Below are 16,622 nucleotides of genomic sequence, written 5' to 3'. Positions count from 1 at the left end.
AAAAAAAATGAAAAATAAGAAAATTGAAAAACAATGAAGGGAGAGGCAATGTACCAACTCAAAGGCTTGAAGATGAAACCCTTCACACCTTCCTCCTTCTTCTTCACCTTTGCGGCTTCCCTCCCTCTTCTCCTTTGCGTGCCTCTCCTTCTTCAGGTACACTAGTCGTGGTGGCAGAGGTGGTGATGAGCTCTCCCCTCCTCTCTCTCTCTCTCTCTCTCTCTCTCTCTCAAAGCTTTGAGCTCTCGCTCTCTCCCTTTTCTTTCACAGCTAGTCTATTAAGATGACGTACTTGGGTTTTCAATGCTATCTTTTCTTAGTATGATGTTACTATTTGCATCACAATGGGCATCACTATTGATGTCGCAATGTGCATCACTAAAAAAAATAGTGTTGAAAATACAAATGTGAATAGCGACGCACATAGTGACTCCACTATTTTCCATTGGAAATAGGTATCACTATTTGCCCATTCCCTTATAGTGATGTATTAGCTTTTATCACAAATATTGTTTTCTATAAGGTCTCATGAGAAATTCCTTATTTCTATATTTATGGTGAAAATTAGACACTAATAGATCCTTATCTAGTTAGTTAGAGCCAATAAATTCACTACCAAAATTTGATGGGAAACAAGATTCATATCAAAGAAACTTTTTCAATTTACTTAAAATGAATTCTCATTGATGATATTTGGTATGGTAAATGGATGACATCTCCATCATAAGCTCAAACAAAATAATCCTCTTAACCTCCATGATTTCCAATATAAAAGTCTTGCTAATGTCTAATAATGGCTTGGCAAACCTTGCTTCTCAATTTATACAAGCATCTATTAGAACACTATCGTTCACACAAATATTTTCTAAATAGTAAATCAAACATATAATTCATGACCAAGTTTTTGCTTGGGTTCTATTCTCTTAATATGTTGATAGTCATGGCTATAGGTGCATTTATACTACATATAAGTGTGTATAGGTTGTTTCTATATGTGTGTTTATATTCCAAATTAGCTACTAATATGGAAAGCCTACAACCATGACTTGCATGTGAACTTTTAAAATGTAGCAATGTATAGAAATAGTAGTCCTCTAATCTTAATTACATTCCTTCGTGAAACAAAATAGAAAATGTGAAAATGATGGATTAGGTCTCTTTCCACCTTACACCTTCTCTCTCTCTCTCTCTCTCTCTCAACATAATTAAAGATATGAAAGACTTTCTTTTGAGACTTCATAAAAAAACATCCACAATACACATCAATCCACCATACATAATGCATTTAAAAAAATGAATACCGACAAGAGGATGATTGACTTACTAGGCCTCCGCACATATACAATCTATTGATGAGTGCAATGAGACCTTGTCTCTCTACATATTGAGTCTCCAAACCTATGAGATGGCTGTTTGTGATGGAGTGCTACCTCTCTCTCTCTCTCTCTCTCTCTCTCTCTCTCTCTCTCTCTCTCTCTCTCTCTCTCTCTCCCAAGTAAGCATCTTGGCTCCTCTTAGCTCTTGAAGGTGTTGGTATTACTATAATCATGGTTAAAATTAGATATTATATAGAGTCTCATGTAGTCAGTTAGATCCACTACATTTTCTTGGGAAATCTAATGGAAATTAAGATTCTCGTAAGAAACCCTTCTTTTAATCTTGCACATCCAAGAAGACTTATCCTTGATGATATTTGGTATGGTAAATGTACACCCTTTCCATAAAAATTGAAGCACAATTATTCTCTGAACCTTCATAATCTCCAAGATAAAGAATATATACTAGTATCTATGGCTTGGAAAACCATGTTCTTGAATTTATACAAGCATCTATCATGTTACTACATTTAGTACAAACATTTTTAAAATAGTAGAACGAACATACTCGTCACAAAGTTATTTCATTGCTTCTACTTGCAACATGTTTATGGTCATGGCTATAGGGGCATTTATACTACATCCAAGTGTGTTTAGGTTATTTCTATTTGCATGTTTATGTTCCAAATTAGCAACTCTAGTTGATGGGCCTATAACCACAAGTTGTGTATCGAGAAAGGAGAAATAGATACAAATAGTTATCCTCTAACCTAAACTAGTTCACTCCTTAACCAAAGAGAATAAAGAATATGCAAACTATGGATTATTTTTTTTTAAAAAATCTGCTACCTTAGCTTTTAAGAAGAGATTTTGCTTGGTACCATGGGAGCTCTTACACCTTTGAGAGGACCCGATTTGGACATGTTCTTGAAGCCCTGCAGCCCGTTTTTGGAGCAGAAAAGTGCCCGAGGAGGCACTAAAGAGCCAATTTTCATAAAAAATCAAGTGGTGGCAAATGACCGAGATGGAGCTTTTCTGGATGCATTTCGACGTCAGGAATCCAATGCAAGTCTCGGTTCATCGATTGGAGGTTGTTTGACCCCCCCCATTTAATTCTTGCAAGGTTTGGCATTGTAAATCAGCCCCACTGGATTCGAGAGCCAAAAAGTATATGATGGGGTCCAACTTTGAAGATTTTGATGTCATGAAGCCAGCCGTCCAGTCGGATCGCGAATCAAAGTTTGTTTACACCCCCAAACAGGTCAAAAACCCTTTCGGGGTAGTGTGAAAGTGGTTTTTTTAAAGTGGACACTTTACAAATTAAATTAAATGAAACTCTAAATGAAGAAAACATACAAAATATGTTGAGATGCAGAGAGGGGGTGTTTTTCGATTGATGCCCCATTTTTTGGGGGATTTTGTGCCTCTTGGATGCTCAATCATGTAGAGAGAGAGAGATGGAGATCCCTGATCTATGCAGATGACATAATAGTTATTCCTCAAAAATACCTAAAACTCGCAAAGTGCGATTTTTTGACAAAATCATGGAAATTGGGGGTTTTAGTGAGTGTTTTGAGTTCCCATGGAATAAAAATAAATACAAAAATGGGCCAAGTTCTTTTGATCAGTGAGTGCTTACAATTCTTATTTTTCATAGTTTTTGAAGAAATAAATAGGAATAAATAGAGAAAAATAAAAAAGAATTTTTGCGATAAATAATTAGAGAAAAATATGATTAATGTTTTGTGGATGTGTAGCAAGGTTGAGGCATGCGGTTAAGTATTAGTTCACCCCTGTGTGTATGTTTTAGTGCATTTTTATTGCTTTACACATTGAAAATGACAAAAAAAAAACTTGCACCTATGCAACAATGCAACGCATAAGCGGTAGGGAAAAAGGAAGGGTTGTGGAAGAGTTTAAGTGCTGAAGGTGAGGTAAAGTCTAATATTTTGTTTGTACACGTCATATAGAATGATAATCGTTTAAATTTTAAGAGGCTAGTAGCACGAGGTATCTCGGTGCTAGTCTCTAGAAATGCAACAACAATGAGTAGATTGAAAATCATTGAAGGGATGATTTCTACACTCCAATGTGCTAATTTTTTAATGATAAATGTTTGTGCACAATAAGTATTCACTTTTGTATTTTACATGCCACATGGTATAATCTCCTGGATGCATAGCACTTGTATGTTGAACATTCACCAACACTAAGAGTGTGAGGAAGTCCTTTGCTGTAGGTTAGATGAGTAGTTCCTTGGGGTAAGTTTAGTGAGGAAACATCAACTCCTGGATCGTTCGATATAAGAAAGAGTGGAGTTTGTATATTTGTTCTTTATGTTGAAGCAGCACATCTTGGGGCCAATCCCCGATATGTAGGAGAGCTGCAGTGAGGCCGCAATGTTTTAGCCAAGAGGTTGCCTCCTATGTATATGATATGAGGTATTATACCTAAATGTTAAGGAATCTCCCTTTGAGGAGTAGGGGAAGGCAAACGTTGGACTGTGTCCTATTACAAATGCCAAATTGATATTAGACTTTAGTGTAGTGTGAGCCTTAGACACTCCTAGCCGTGAGGCTGTGGAGGGTGTCTTGTGTGTCTTAGAGGTCCGGCTAGTGCTAGAGAGCCAGTGTTGGGCCCATTTTGGGTATCGACAACGTTGGGTCTCATCTCTTCTCTCTCCCTCTCTCTCTCTCTCTCTCTCTCTCTCTATGTCTCTCTCTCTCTCTCTCATTATGTGTTTATAGTTGCTTTGTTATGTTGTTTTCTTTTAGAAAGAATAAACAATGGAAATAATAATGTAATTGAATTTATCCTAAATTTTGACCCAAGAGTTGATTAATGGGAGACCCCACCTTGCGAGAAGCTAATATAAGGTAGATATGAATCAATAGACGTGATTAATTTTGATCCAAAGAGTGTGCAAAACTAAGGCTTACTTGGATTCTAGACTCAAGGCTGCATACTACCCAAAATGGAAGCTCAAAACCAAGCTCAAAACCAAGAATGCATACTTGTCATATGTGCCGCTCATATCAAGTAGTGTGGTACCTTTAAGCTCAAAAGAACGCAAGGCCTTGTATGCACGAAACAAAGGTGGTTTGAATAGTTGGATAGAAGAAGTTTGTGTTAGCTAGGTGCTACTATTTAGGATGAGGATGCAATCAGAGGTTGGCCCTTGCTTAGATAAATTATCTATTGGAATTATTTCAAATACAAAAGGCAGTTGTGCACTTTGGAGTAGTTTGGAAATACTCTCTATGAATTCTAGGATGATAGAAGTAGTTTGGGAACTCAAGCTGTGGATGATAGAAGTGGGTTTTTCTAATGGCCATGAGAATGTTTCAACGAAGAAGATTATAAATGAAGCCCCATCAATTTTCGAAACAATGCCCTTTACCATTGGCAATACGTTGCTCTTCACAATAGTTTCTTATATCCGCTTATCGATCGCCTATCAAATTTGATGAAATAACACTAACACAAGCAATTAACATTAGTTAATTATTATTTTATAAAATATAAATCGAAAAATAGTTTGACGAAACGTCAACCGACAACTCAAAGGGCGCTAAGCCATCATGTACAAATATGCTTTCAGTAATGCAATTGATTGATTCGTTGCCTTTGTGTGAGTAATCTTGAGCGAGAGAGCCTGTGTTGTGATTCCTACATGGGATCAATAACCAGGTTATGAAACACACACAAGCATCGCGTGGTCGTTTGCTCCTGTGAACTGATCACCATGGCGCAAGCAACGTCATCAACGCGAACTTACAAGATCGACAAGCTCAACGACAAAAATTACCACCCTTGGCGCATGACAATGGAGATGATTCTTCAAAAACAGGACCTCCTTGATATTTTTGATGGTAGTGTCCCCTGTCCAGATCGGACTAATCCACAATTAGTCAATGATGTTAAATTGTGGGATGAGCGCGACTTGACTACGCGCCTCAAACTTCTTCTCCACATGGACGACGCCCAAAAACAGTCTGTACGCATGCGAACTACAGCAAACTCCATTTGGACACAATTGCGTGAAACCTACGAACCAAAATTTGTTGGCAGTCAGGTACACAATCTTAAAATATTAATCAATATTTCTATGCAAGAAGATCAACCAGTCGAAAAAAAATTACAATCTTGGAGATTAAAAATGGATGATGTCCTCCTTTTGGGATTAGATCTTCCACCGCGCGTCCAAGCCATCCTTCTTCTTGCAACTCTCCCACCATTGTGGTAATCTTTTACCCCTACCCAATCAAATCAAGTTAATCTGTCAGTTCCCACTTTAACTCCATTAATTTTACAAGAACATTCTATGCAACAAGCAAATCAACACTCTCACTCCTCATCCTCTACATTAGCTATGTATCCTCAATCCAAAGGCAAGTACCATAGAAATACTCGCCATATTTCAAAAATAAATAGTTATTCTCCACGAAGAAATTTTCGATCTCACCATTCAAAACCCAATTTCAGTGTTACTACACCCTACTGCTGCATTTGCAATAGGGCTGGACATATGTCTAAAGATTGTTAGCGTCGTTCTAAGGGCTGCACAAATAGGCCTAAAGCACAAGTCAATTGTGCTTCAGTATCTGACTCCTCTAGTCATGAATCGGAGGATCAAAACTCAACAAGCCCATCGTAGTCTGACTACTCGGATGATGATGATGCTTTGTTAGCCTTTATGGCCTATAATGATGTTCAAATCATCACACCTCACACATGGATCCTTGACACCAGGGCTACAAATAATCTAACGACTAATAAAGAATATTTAAATGAATATAGGGAATTGAATACACCCATAAACATTTGTTTCGGCAATAATGATACCCTTCAAGCTGTTGGCATTGGTCATGCCAACATAGAATTGACGGATGGTAAAATTGTCCTTGTTTGGGACATTTATTACGTGCCCAACCTTGCAAAGAACCTTATTTCAGTTAGTAAAATTACCAATGCCAACACCTACATAGAGTTCCATCACACACATTGTTTGATTAATCATATTCTTCCAAATGGAACACTTTACAGTGTTCCTTGTCCTAAATTTGGACGCCTTTATCTTTTAGGTAGAAGTCACCCCTGCCATGAATCCTATAGTGCCATTGACATTGATCCCACTAACTATACTACCCTTTTGTGGCACTACCGACTTGGGCATTTAAATCTTGCTAGTATGAAACATATACATAACCATAGGTTAGTTCACAATTACACATTGCCCCGTCAATGTAAAATCACCTTGTGTGAAGGTTGTCTCCTAGGGAAGATGGCCAACAAAAAATTTCCTCCATCTAGAAATCACACCACTCATTCATTACAAATTATACATTCGGACTTATGTGGTCCTATGCCTGTTCATTCCCTCACTCGTAATAGGTATTTCCTCGCTTTCATAGATGATTACACCAGGTTCACTATCGTAACATTTATTAACAATAAATCCAGCCAGACAGTGTTACAACAATTTAAAAATTACCAAGCCTATGTTGAAAAACAACAAGGAAGACAAATAGAGTCTCTTCAATCTGATAATGGAGGCGAGTATATCTCCAATCTGTTTAAAAATTAATGCAAAGACAAAGGCATAAAACAACGCTTAACTGTGCCTGAAAATCCGCAACAAAATGGAATTGCTGAGCGTAAGAATCGAACACTCATAGATTCTGCGCAAAGCATGCTTCAAGTGGCAGGCCTACACCCATCCTTTTGGGAGGAGGTGGTTATTACAGCCTGTTACATTCAAAATCGGGTATACACTCACAAGTCAAAGCCATACCCTATACCCAGTGGTTTCACAAACCCCCAAATTATGCTTCTTTACGAATTTTTGGGTCCCATGTGTATGTCTTCATTCCTGAAACACAACGGAACAAGCTTCAAGAACATGTTGTACGTGCCTATTTCGTTGGTTACGGAGAACCCTTTGGTATCAAAAGATATCGCCTGTATGATACTCGACAAAGAAGGTTCTTGTATGCACGTACTCTGATCTTCGATGAGGACTCTCTTCTTAGTACCTCTGCAAACAAACACGCAAATCCGTCAGATGTCTCAAGCCGAGATGCGATAATAGACACAACCTACCATCCTCACCTCATTGACTCGCGGTCATACCTTATGCCTGGCATCTCCTTCCCGATCAGCAATCACGTGGCCCGTCCACATTCCCGGTGCTGCCAGAATGGCCTTACCTAATGCCATCCCAGTAGCAGCGCCTCTGGTCCCGCAAGCTCTTCCCCTTCCGCGGCCACCCCAATTGGCGGTTCCGAATACACCCAGTCCAGTCCCAACGACCCTCAAACGAGCTGCCAGCTCTGGGCGCTCCACACGAAGCCGTCGGCGTACAAGCCTAACATGCCTTGACTATGGCGACACGCGTCCATCCCGTCCTCTCCGACCTCCCTTTAAACTATCGGGTTTAATTGGCCGGAGCCAACGACGTGGCACCCCGCATGCCACGACAATCAGCTTACCCACTCCTCACTTGCCACGTAACTCAACATTACCCTCCACTTGTCAACATGATCTGTCCACTCCATCCTCTCCCATGGATCATGCGTGTCAGCCTCCTTTCGGCTCCACTGAGCCCACGCGTTCTCTACCTACCAACCACGTGTCTAATGTCGCTGATTCTTCACCTTCAAAAGTACTATCGTCTCCAACAACTTCTTTCCCTTCTTCCGCGTCAGAACCACCTCCACAAGCCTCCCCAACCCTGCACACTCGCTCTCTTGTAGACATCAGAACGGGACCTGGACGTTGGTTCTGTGTCCTGTTGACCGAAAACCCATATCGTGGAAATGGATTCTTCACCCTAAACTCAATCCCGATGGATCTGTTGCGCGCTACAAAGCACGCTTGGTTGCACGGGGTTTTAGCCAAATCCTTGGCCTTGATTACACGGACACATTCTCACCCGTCTTGCGCATGCCTCTATTCGCATTCTTTTTGCCCTGGTTGTTGCGCTGGATCTCGAGATGCATCATCTCAATGTACAAACTGCATTCCTCCATGGTGACCTTCCCAAAGACATCTATATGGAGCAGCCTCCTTATTACGCTTCAGCGACGCAACCAAATCATGTCTGCAAGCTCCAACGATCATTATACGGCCTCAAGCAATCTCCCAGGCTTTGGTTCCAGCGCTTCAATGCCTTCATGCTTCAACACGGGTACACTCGTCTCTTTTCAGAACCTAATATTTATACACGTCATTGTGATAATTCTTTTTTACTTGTTGCATTATATGTGGATGACATTCCTGTTATAGGTTCTAGTCTGTCAATCATTAATTCTGCCAAACAAGAGCTTGCCTCCGCCTTTGCAATTACTGATCTTGGACCCCTCACATATTTTTTGGGTCTTGACGTCCTTCGTGATCGCACAGCTGGCACCCGTGTTGTGATTCCTACAAGGTTATTTCTCAAGGAGCGAATCGTCCGACTGCGCAATTCAATAGGAAATATACCCCGAGTGATGAGGATTGTTTGCTTGATCGCCACATATAACCTTATTTAGACCCTGCATTTCAGTCTAACAGCAGATCCTCGACTGCGGGCTCACATTGAGAATATCCCAGGTACGTGATCACTAGCTACAACCTGCTTTAATAATAAAGGGCAGTTTACTGCTTGAGTCGTTTTTTCATTCCATGGAGCGCAAGATTAAAAGGTAGTTGCATTAAGACTGAGGTTCTAGGTCGTGTTTTTTCTCTGTTTTCTTTCTGGTAGCTAGACACATCAAAATCTGCTCTTCTGACAGATGCTATACAAAACGCAGTTCTTGATCGATTTAACTGTCGGATCGAAAACAAGCGTGCTGTGTGCTTCACATACTAAAGATGAACATCAACGTCTATAAGAGTGATAATAAGGCTAACGATGCTCCAGCTGCTGGTCGAGACATAGTTCCGGATGATCTCGACATCCGGAAAGAATTATGGGGCGCGGCGCTCTCAATAGGGGATGTTTATAAGGCAAGCTCCAGTCCAACGCGAAACACTATGAAGGAGTGGGGCAAGATGCTCTCACTGGGCTGCAGTACCCAACAGGAGGCCGAGGAAGAAGCGCGTCAACGACACGACGAAGAATCGACTGGAGGCCGCATGGAACTAGGAGCAACACAAACGCAAGGTCAAGAAGAAGGAGAAAATCTAGACGATCATGATGACAAAGAAGAACAAGCTGAAGCAGCCGCCGCCGCCCTCAATAGTAGTCAACCCACGTCCATGATATGCTCTAAGAAGAAGAGAGTTGTTTACACGAAGACTCTGACGAAGAGCGATGTGGATCCTCGCCAAGACCGGCTGCTGGTTCGCAGTCAGTTCAAAGACTGTTTTGGGGTGCCCGACCCAGCATGCCCGTCCAACGGGCAGGCGCTTCTCCGCATGGTAGACGAGAGAGACGGCGGAAGTACCACCTTCGATTTCCTTCTTGCCTACTGGAATGGCCCCGGCTGTTATAATCTGAAGCGCTTCAGGCACTATGTAGAAAAACATCAGCTCTCCAAGGGTGACATCATCATCATCTCCATGGACGACTCCGTCGGCAAACTGTTCCTCGACTTCGAGAGACAGCCGCACCCTTCAACTTAGAATGCATTCACTCTGTTCGTCAAACGAGAATGCATGGCCGTGAGTCGTGTTACACATAACGTGCAACATTACGCTGTAATGACTTGGTTCAAGTGAGGCCTTCTAAATGAGATTGTACAAATTCCTGAGCCCTTATCTTTCTTTTTTCCTTCCCTTTCGTTTCAATGTGAAAATTTACATGAAAAAGTTTGCCTTCCGATGACTAGTTATGGAAAGTGAACCTCGGAAGGAGTCCCATAAATTTCTATTCTATAACGTAAGGGTAAAGAGTTGCATTGTCTGTACTTTGATGCAGATTATATGGTGGTTCCTATAACTACCACTAGGCACTTTCCGCAATGCAAAGCACCGCACCATACCGGTGCTTGACACCGGTTGATCATTATGGTATATCCAAGTGATAAGAAAGACAAATGTACTCAAACTAGTCAAGTATATAATGAACAAAACAATTTGATGAAGTATAATGATTCATGATTCATATGGTGAGAAAGATTTCGACTACACTGACAGTACCCGCCACTGCATACTTACTGCAGGTGGCGGGTACCCGTCATGGTCACTTATTCTTTATTCTTTTAATAACGATTTGAATAAAGGAAGGCTGAGCCACACATTGTGGTTGTTGGAGTTCCCATTTGTGTCTCTCTCTCTCTTCTTGCTCTTGCTCTCCGCCATAGCTCACTTCCAAGAAAGCTTCAATCTTTCTTACCTTTCACCTGCTTCCAATTTGGTGGAATTGGAAGTGGCCGCAATAACGCGAGCAAAGAAGGGAGAACCCGTTCTTCCAAAGGAGAACGTTCCTTCTTCCAAGACTATGAAGTTCAACCTTTCTCGAAAAAAATATAACAATGCAATCCAAAATAAGGAAGTACATAGCACCACAGATCCAGAGAGAGCTACAGAGACAGTTGCAGAGACAAGACCTGAGGTTCAGGAAATAGAGGATGCAGAATTTCCTCCTCATGACAAAGAAGCGCATATGTTGCTACTCCTGGAAGAAAAAGGGAAGATAAAAGTGGGCATGGCTCCATTTTTAAGTCAATTGGAAAAGCTTGTGGATCCTATTAAAGAGTATGATTTGGTCAAAGACCTAGACACCTTTAAATCAAACCAAACATTCTGACAGTTTTGTTGATGCTCTCTCCCAGTTTTTGAAAAAGATTCAAAAGCATATTGACAAGAAGACGCGGCCTAGGGATTGCTCCTCCAACAACAACAAAGTCCAACAGAGCCTCTGAACCCATGAAGAAAGTAGATGTGGCTAATGCCTTCCTAGATCCTGGAATCCCAGAGATTAGTGTATGGATAGAAGGATGCTTTATTTCAAATGCATTGATTGATAGAGGCTTATTAGTAAACATAATGACAGATGTGACAATGAAGGATCTAGGTTTGCAAGAAATGTAGCCTACACAGTGGCTTATCAGATTGGTAGACCAATGCAGAATCAAACCGTTGGGCATTCTCCCATACGTAAAAACAACCCTTGCAGGAAGAGACTATTGGTTGACATATTTGGTGGTCAAACCAAATTCCTACTGGACCGCATATCCTCTACTGTTGAGAAGACCTTGGATTTTTGAAGCAAAAGCCAGGACAGATTGGTTCAAAGGCATCCTAACCCTAGACAGAGGACCCCATAAAGTGGTGTTCAAATTGTATGGATTGCAAAAAAAATGGATCCACATCCATCGAAGTCATAACAGACTCCTTCAATGAAGTAACAGATGGTACATCAGGAGACGAAGAGGTTGTCAAACAGATCTTTCCCAAGAAAATAGAGGCGCAGTCCCTAACAGTGGGCACTGTAAGCCAACTACCAAAGGAAGTCAAGTCCTTTTCCATGAGAGAATACCTCCTGCCTTAACTCGAATTGACTTCTGAAATCACCTTTGACAATGAAATAGAAGCAAGAATGTATATGTTCTCCCTGTTACATGGTGGTTGCAGAGTCAGAAGCAAACGCAGAAGTAGACACAGAGACGTAGGACCTGTTCTTCTCCTACAAAGCCTCTATAGTAACAATGACCGAGCCTCCAGAGGAAGAGGATGAAAATGATGAGGAAGAAAAAGAAGCATGTTATGAAAGTGCAGTTGAAGAAGTTTCTCTAATACCAGATGATCTTGTTGATGTCCCTACAGAGATCTCAGAGGCCGAGGATCTCGGGATATTGGATGGAATGACCATGGTGGTTCCATTTGAGTTGACCAATGGATTACAAAGTATGTAGAATTTGCGTAAGCAATAGATCAAAGGTATAAAAATTAAGTTCACCAATGGCTCCTATCACCCTGACCATTCATTTTGGAGAAAAGATGGTGATGATGCCCCTTGTAAAGAGAAGCAAGAGTCATCAGAGCCACGGCTTATAGAAGGTCCGTGCTATGTGACATTCTCGAATGCATCTTCTGAAGATGAATCCCTAAGTCTAAAAGAAATCACCACTCACATAGAAACAAACAAAGCTTTGATACCCTTCCAGCAATCTCACCAGACAAATGAATCGATTGTTCAGAAGGAGGACATTGGTTCTACTGAAACATCAAAAGATGAGACCACTCCCTTGAAGGAGTCAGACCTCTATCCAAAAGCAATCCATGGGACTTTTATCCGTGAAGTGAAAGGTGAAAGGCAATTGGCGTTCCTAGATGCTGACGGTATTCAACATCACCTAAAAGTGGGTCTAAATCTTCTAGAAAAAGAACTAGTGGTCTTATGAGATCTACTAAAGGAGAATTTAGATGTGTTTGCTTGGTTGTATAGAGATTTAAAGGGGATTGATCCCTTAATATGCAAACATCACATTGACCTAGAGCCTAATGCCAAACCTGTAAGGCAAAGACAACAGCACATGAATCCTAATTATTCTGCTCTACTGAAGGCTGAATTATTAAAGCTTCTTGAAGCAGAGTTCATTTATCTAGTTGCAAACAGTGAATGGGTTTTGCCATTGTGCTCGTATCTAAGAAGAATAGAAAACTTTGAATATGTTTGGACTTTAGAAAGCTAAACTCCAAGACGAAGAATGATCATTTCCCGATCCCTTTCACAGACCAACTATTAGACATAGTGGCCGGCCATGAACTATATTCCCTCTTGGATGGATTCAGCGGATATAACTAAGTCCAAATCACAAAAGAGGATCAATCCAAAACAACCTTCACAACATAATGGGGAACCTATGCTTATAAAGTGATGCCGTTTGGGCTCTATAATGCTCCTGCTACCTTCTAAGGAGTAATAATGGCGGCCTCCCAGAACCATCTACATGATTTCATTGAGGTGTATCTTGATCACTTTTGTGTCTATAGCTTAATCCGTGAGCATTGGGGGCACCTAGAGTAATGTTTTGAAAGATGCCAAGAATACGAGATTTCTCTTAACCTCAACAATTATTCCTTTGGTGTCTCATAAGGAGTTCTTCTAGGCCATATTATCTATGCAAAAGGGATTGCAACAGACCCAACAAAGATTGAGAAGATTGCAGTCTTGACAACACCAACAAACCTCAAGCAATTGAGATGGTTTCTTGGCCATGTGGGCTACTACAGAAGATTCATTGCAGATTTTGCAACAAGGCTGCCCCCTTGCACAAGCTCCTAAGGAAAAATGTGGATTTCCTTTGGACTGATGACTACGAAGAAGCCTTTCATACCCTAAAACAATGCCTCATTAGAGCACCCATCCTACAACCTCCTGGATGGACAAAGGAGTTCCATGTGCATACAAATGCATTGATCAAAGAGCTAGGCGTTTTCCTATGCCATAAGGGTTCTTCCAAGTTGGATCGACCAATATATTATACAAGCCAAAAGGTCATTGATAGAGAACCGAACTGCATAGTGACAGAGCTTGAGTGCTTAGCAATGGTGTTTGCATTAGAAAAGTTTCGACACTATCTAATGTCGACACATTTCAAGTTCTACGTGGACCATGAAGCCCTGTCCTTCCTGATGAACAGAGCATATGTCAACTGAAAAATGATGAGATGGTTGCTCCTATTCTAGGAGTTTGATCTCGGAGTGGTCACTAAGCCTGTATGTTCCCATGTCCTAGCCAATCATTTGTCACGGATCCCTCAAACTACAGAAGAGGAACATGATGATCTAGACCTTCCTCATGCTTCCTTGTTTCTATTGGACATAGTTACCCCATGGTACACAGATACAACCAGCCTCTTGGTAACTCAACAGTATCCACCTGGCATTTCGAGCTATGAGAAGAAGAAGCTTCTGTTGGAATCAGCCCCCTACAACTTTCTTGGTAGTGCACTATACAAGAGAGGCAAAGATGATGTGTTGCAAGAGGCGAAATCGGCATAGTATTGAAAGCATGCCATGAAGAGCCATGTGGTGGAAACTTCGCAGGAGAAGCAACATCCAGAAAGTCTCTGCTTGTAGGATACCGGTGGTGGCTGACCCTTCACAAGGATGCCTATGACTATTGCAAGAGATGTGATGCTTGTCATTGAATGGGAAAGTCCACAAAAACCAATGCCATGCCACTGTAACCTATACTTCCCCTAAAGTCGTTCGAGAAGTGGGGGACTTATTTCGTGGGTCCCATTGATCCGCCCACTAGACGGAAGCATAAGAGATACAGCCTAGTATGCACGGATTATGTCACAAAGTGGTGTGAAGCTAAAGCTCTGAAGTAGAATGATGGTAACAACATAGCTCTGTTCATGTATAAGAACATCATCACCCGTTTTGGCAAACCCCTAGAGCTAGTAAGTGACGAAGGTACTCATTTTCTTAACAAAATCATAGAAGAGTTGATGGAATTGTATAAGATCTGCCATCGCAAGTCCACCTCCTATTACCTTAGAGCCAACGGCTAAATTGAAGTCACCAATCACATCCTCTACTTGATTGTGACCAAGACCATTAATGCACATCCTCGCGATTGGGATGATTGACTTACAGAGGCTCTCTAGGCATACAGAACCTCTTATAAGGCTGCTACAAGACAAACTCCTTTTTAGTTGGTATATGGCACAGAAGTTGTCTTCCTTGTTGAGCTGGAGTTGCCCTCTTTGCAAGTGGTAGTTAAAGAATGCTTTGGAGATGATGAGTCTCTCTTAGCGCTGCCTACTACATTTGGAATGTTTGGATGAGATTCGAAAAATGGCCTTGCAGTGCATGGAAACCACTCAAGCGTGATGCAAGGCCTTTCATGATATCTTTATCAAGCAGAAGGAGTTCAAAGATGGTGATCTTGTCCTATCTTATAATTCACGATTTGGGAATTTTCCTAGAAAGATTCAACAACCTTGGATGGGTCCCTATAAGGTACTTGCCGTTAATCCGAATGGCTCCGTCCAAGTCCATACAATTGATGCCTCTGATGATCTCTTTCTGATCAATGGCTATCGCCTAAAGAAGTACTTTTCTCCCTGGAGATCTTCACAATCACAGTCGACCTACCCTTTCCCTTTCGGGCATCCCAATGTCCTTCTCTTCGTGCTTCTGACAGCCCTTATGATCTTCCTCATGAGGTGGTCTCATTCTACTAGCCCCTCCCAGACACCTCCCATCCTTACTATGTTCTCCTCTCCTTTGATCCAATAGTGGTAAAATGTGGATGGTCCTACCACATGATATTTCTAACATTTTTTTTAATTACAATTTTTAGAAAAAAGAAAAAAATAAGGAAAAAACAATAAACAAACTGTTATAGGAAAAAAGGAAGCGATTCCTTGTCATAGCAGGCCTCGTTCCAAGAAAATTTGGCAAATACCCTTGGGCGGGAAGTTGGCTGTGGAAAAGGTGGTAATACCCAATAGTCCAAAAAGTTGATCCATCAGTTGACATCTCTAGGACCTAGTTCCAAAGACACCTCCCTTAGTGCACTGTGTCCTGCGCCTCTCTACCGAGCATTTGATAGTCTTCTAGTAGAAGACATGTTCTATATATCATACACAGTTCTGATCTATTGGCTACCTCCCTAGGTATGCCTCTTCATCAACAGACTAAGAGATCTTCATCGACAATCCCCTGAGTGATGTGAGCTTTCATCCTAACCGGATGGGGATGTGAGTATGGTCTGCCCTCTGTATTTTTCAACAAAGTGTGAGACAAAGGGCTGGCCGAGTGACCAGTCCTTTCCCTTCAATTAAATTGAGTGATGCGATGTGTGAATGGAGTGTTGCCTACACGGGATGGGCCTCTCAATGCACAAAGCACAATCTGTTTCTGTGCACTACACTACAAGGCTCCCTAGCCTTCCTTCTTGCACCGTATGCCGACACAGGGGGGGATGCACAGTTGCACCATCAAATGTGCACAAGGCATACAACCTTTACACAAGTGAATAAGAGGATTACATCAATGGGGTTTAGGAATGGGCTGCACTCTGTATCTTTCAACAAAGCCTAAGATAGAAGGTGGGATGAGTATGGCTGGTGTTTCTCCTCAATCAATTCTAAGAGGTGAGGATGAGAGACGTTATGAAAATTAGAGTCACATACATTTATGTTTCCATATGTACACATGAGATGGGTCTCTGCCATCGTCACAAGACACATCACCCTATTCTGTGCACTACACTACAAGGCTCCTTGGCCTTCCTCCTTGCACCTATGCTAGATAAGTGGAATGTAGAAATGCACCATCAATTGTGCACACTAGCATACTTCTTTCCAATCGCTTTCCCCTTGTTTAGTTCTAAACCGGTCGTAAGTTATGGGATTT

The 16,622-nt window shown here is 41.4% G+C and overlaps 1 protein-coding gene across 2 annotated transcripts; it reads left to right on the top strand.

Moving 5' to 3' along the window:
- Positions 1-8,078: 8,078 nt before the first annotated feature.
- LOC148042116 (uncharacterized) lies at positions 8,079-10,043 on the top strand. Of its 2 annotated transcripts, XM_087689283.1 has the most exons (3): positions 8,079-8,505; positions 8,721-8,912; positions 9,113-10,043. In XM_087689283.1, the coding sequence occupies exon 3, from the start codon at positions 9,174-9,176 to the stop codon at positions 9,924-9,926; it is 753 nt and encodes a 250-aa protein (XP_087545409.1). In that variant the 5' UTR covers positions 8,079-8,505; positions 8,721-8,912; positions 9,113-9,173; the 3' UTR covers positions 9,927-10,043. The 2 variants fall into 2 exon arrangements, with proteins under 2 accessions (XP_087545409.1, XP_087545401.1); XM_087689275.1 differs by having other exon boundaries at positions 8,079-8,912.
- Positions 10,044-16,622: the final 6,579 nt, after the last annotated feature.

Source organism: Lygodium microphyllum, chromosome 1, assembly GCF_053477565.2.
Source record: "Lygodium microphyllum isolate KBCC chromosome 1, Lygodium_microphyllum_v1.1.10, whole genome shotgun sequence".
Lineage (NCBI taxonomy): Eukaryota > Viridiplantae > Streptophyta > Polypodiopsida > Schizaeales > Lygodiaceae > Lygodium > Lygodium microphyllum.
This window is presented reverse-complemented; position numbering and strand designations above follow the sequence as displayed.

Bases quoted from the DNA above. Each gene is read 5' to 3' on its own strand.
- LOC148042116 (XM_087689283.1), top strand. From the start codon at position 9,174: ATGAACATCAACGTCTATAAGAGTGATAATAAGGCTAACGATGCTCCA.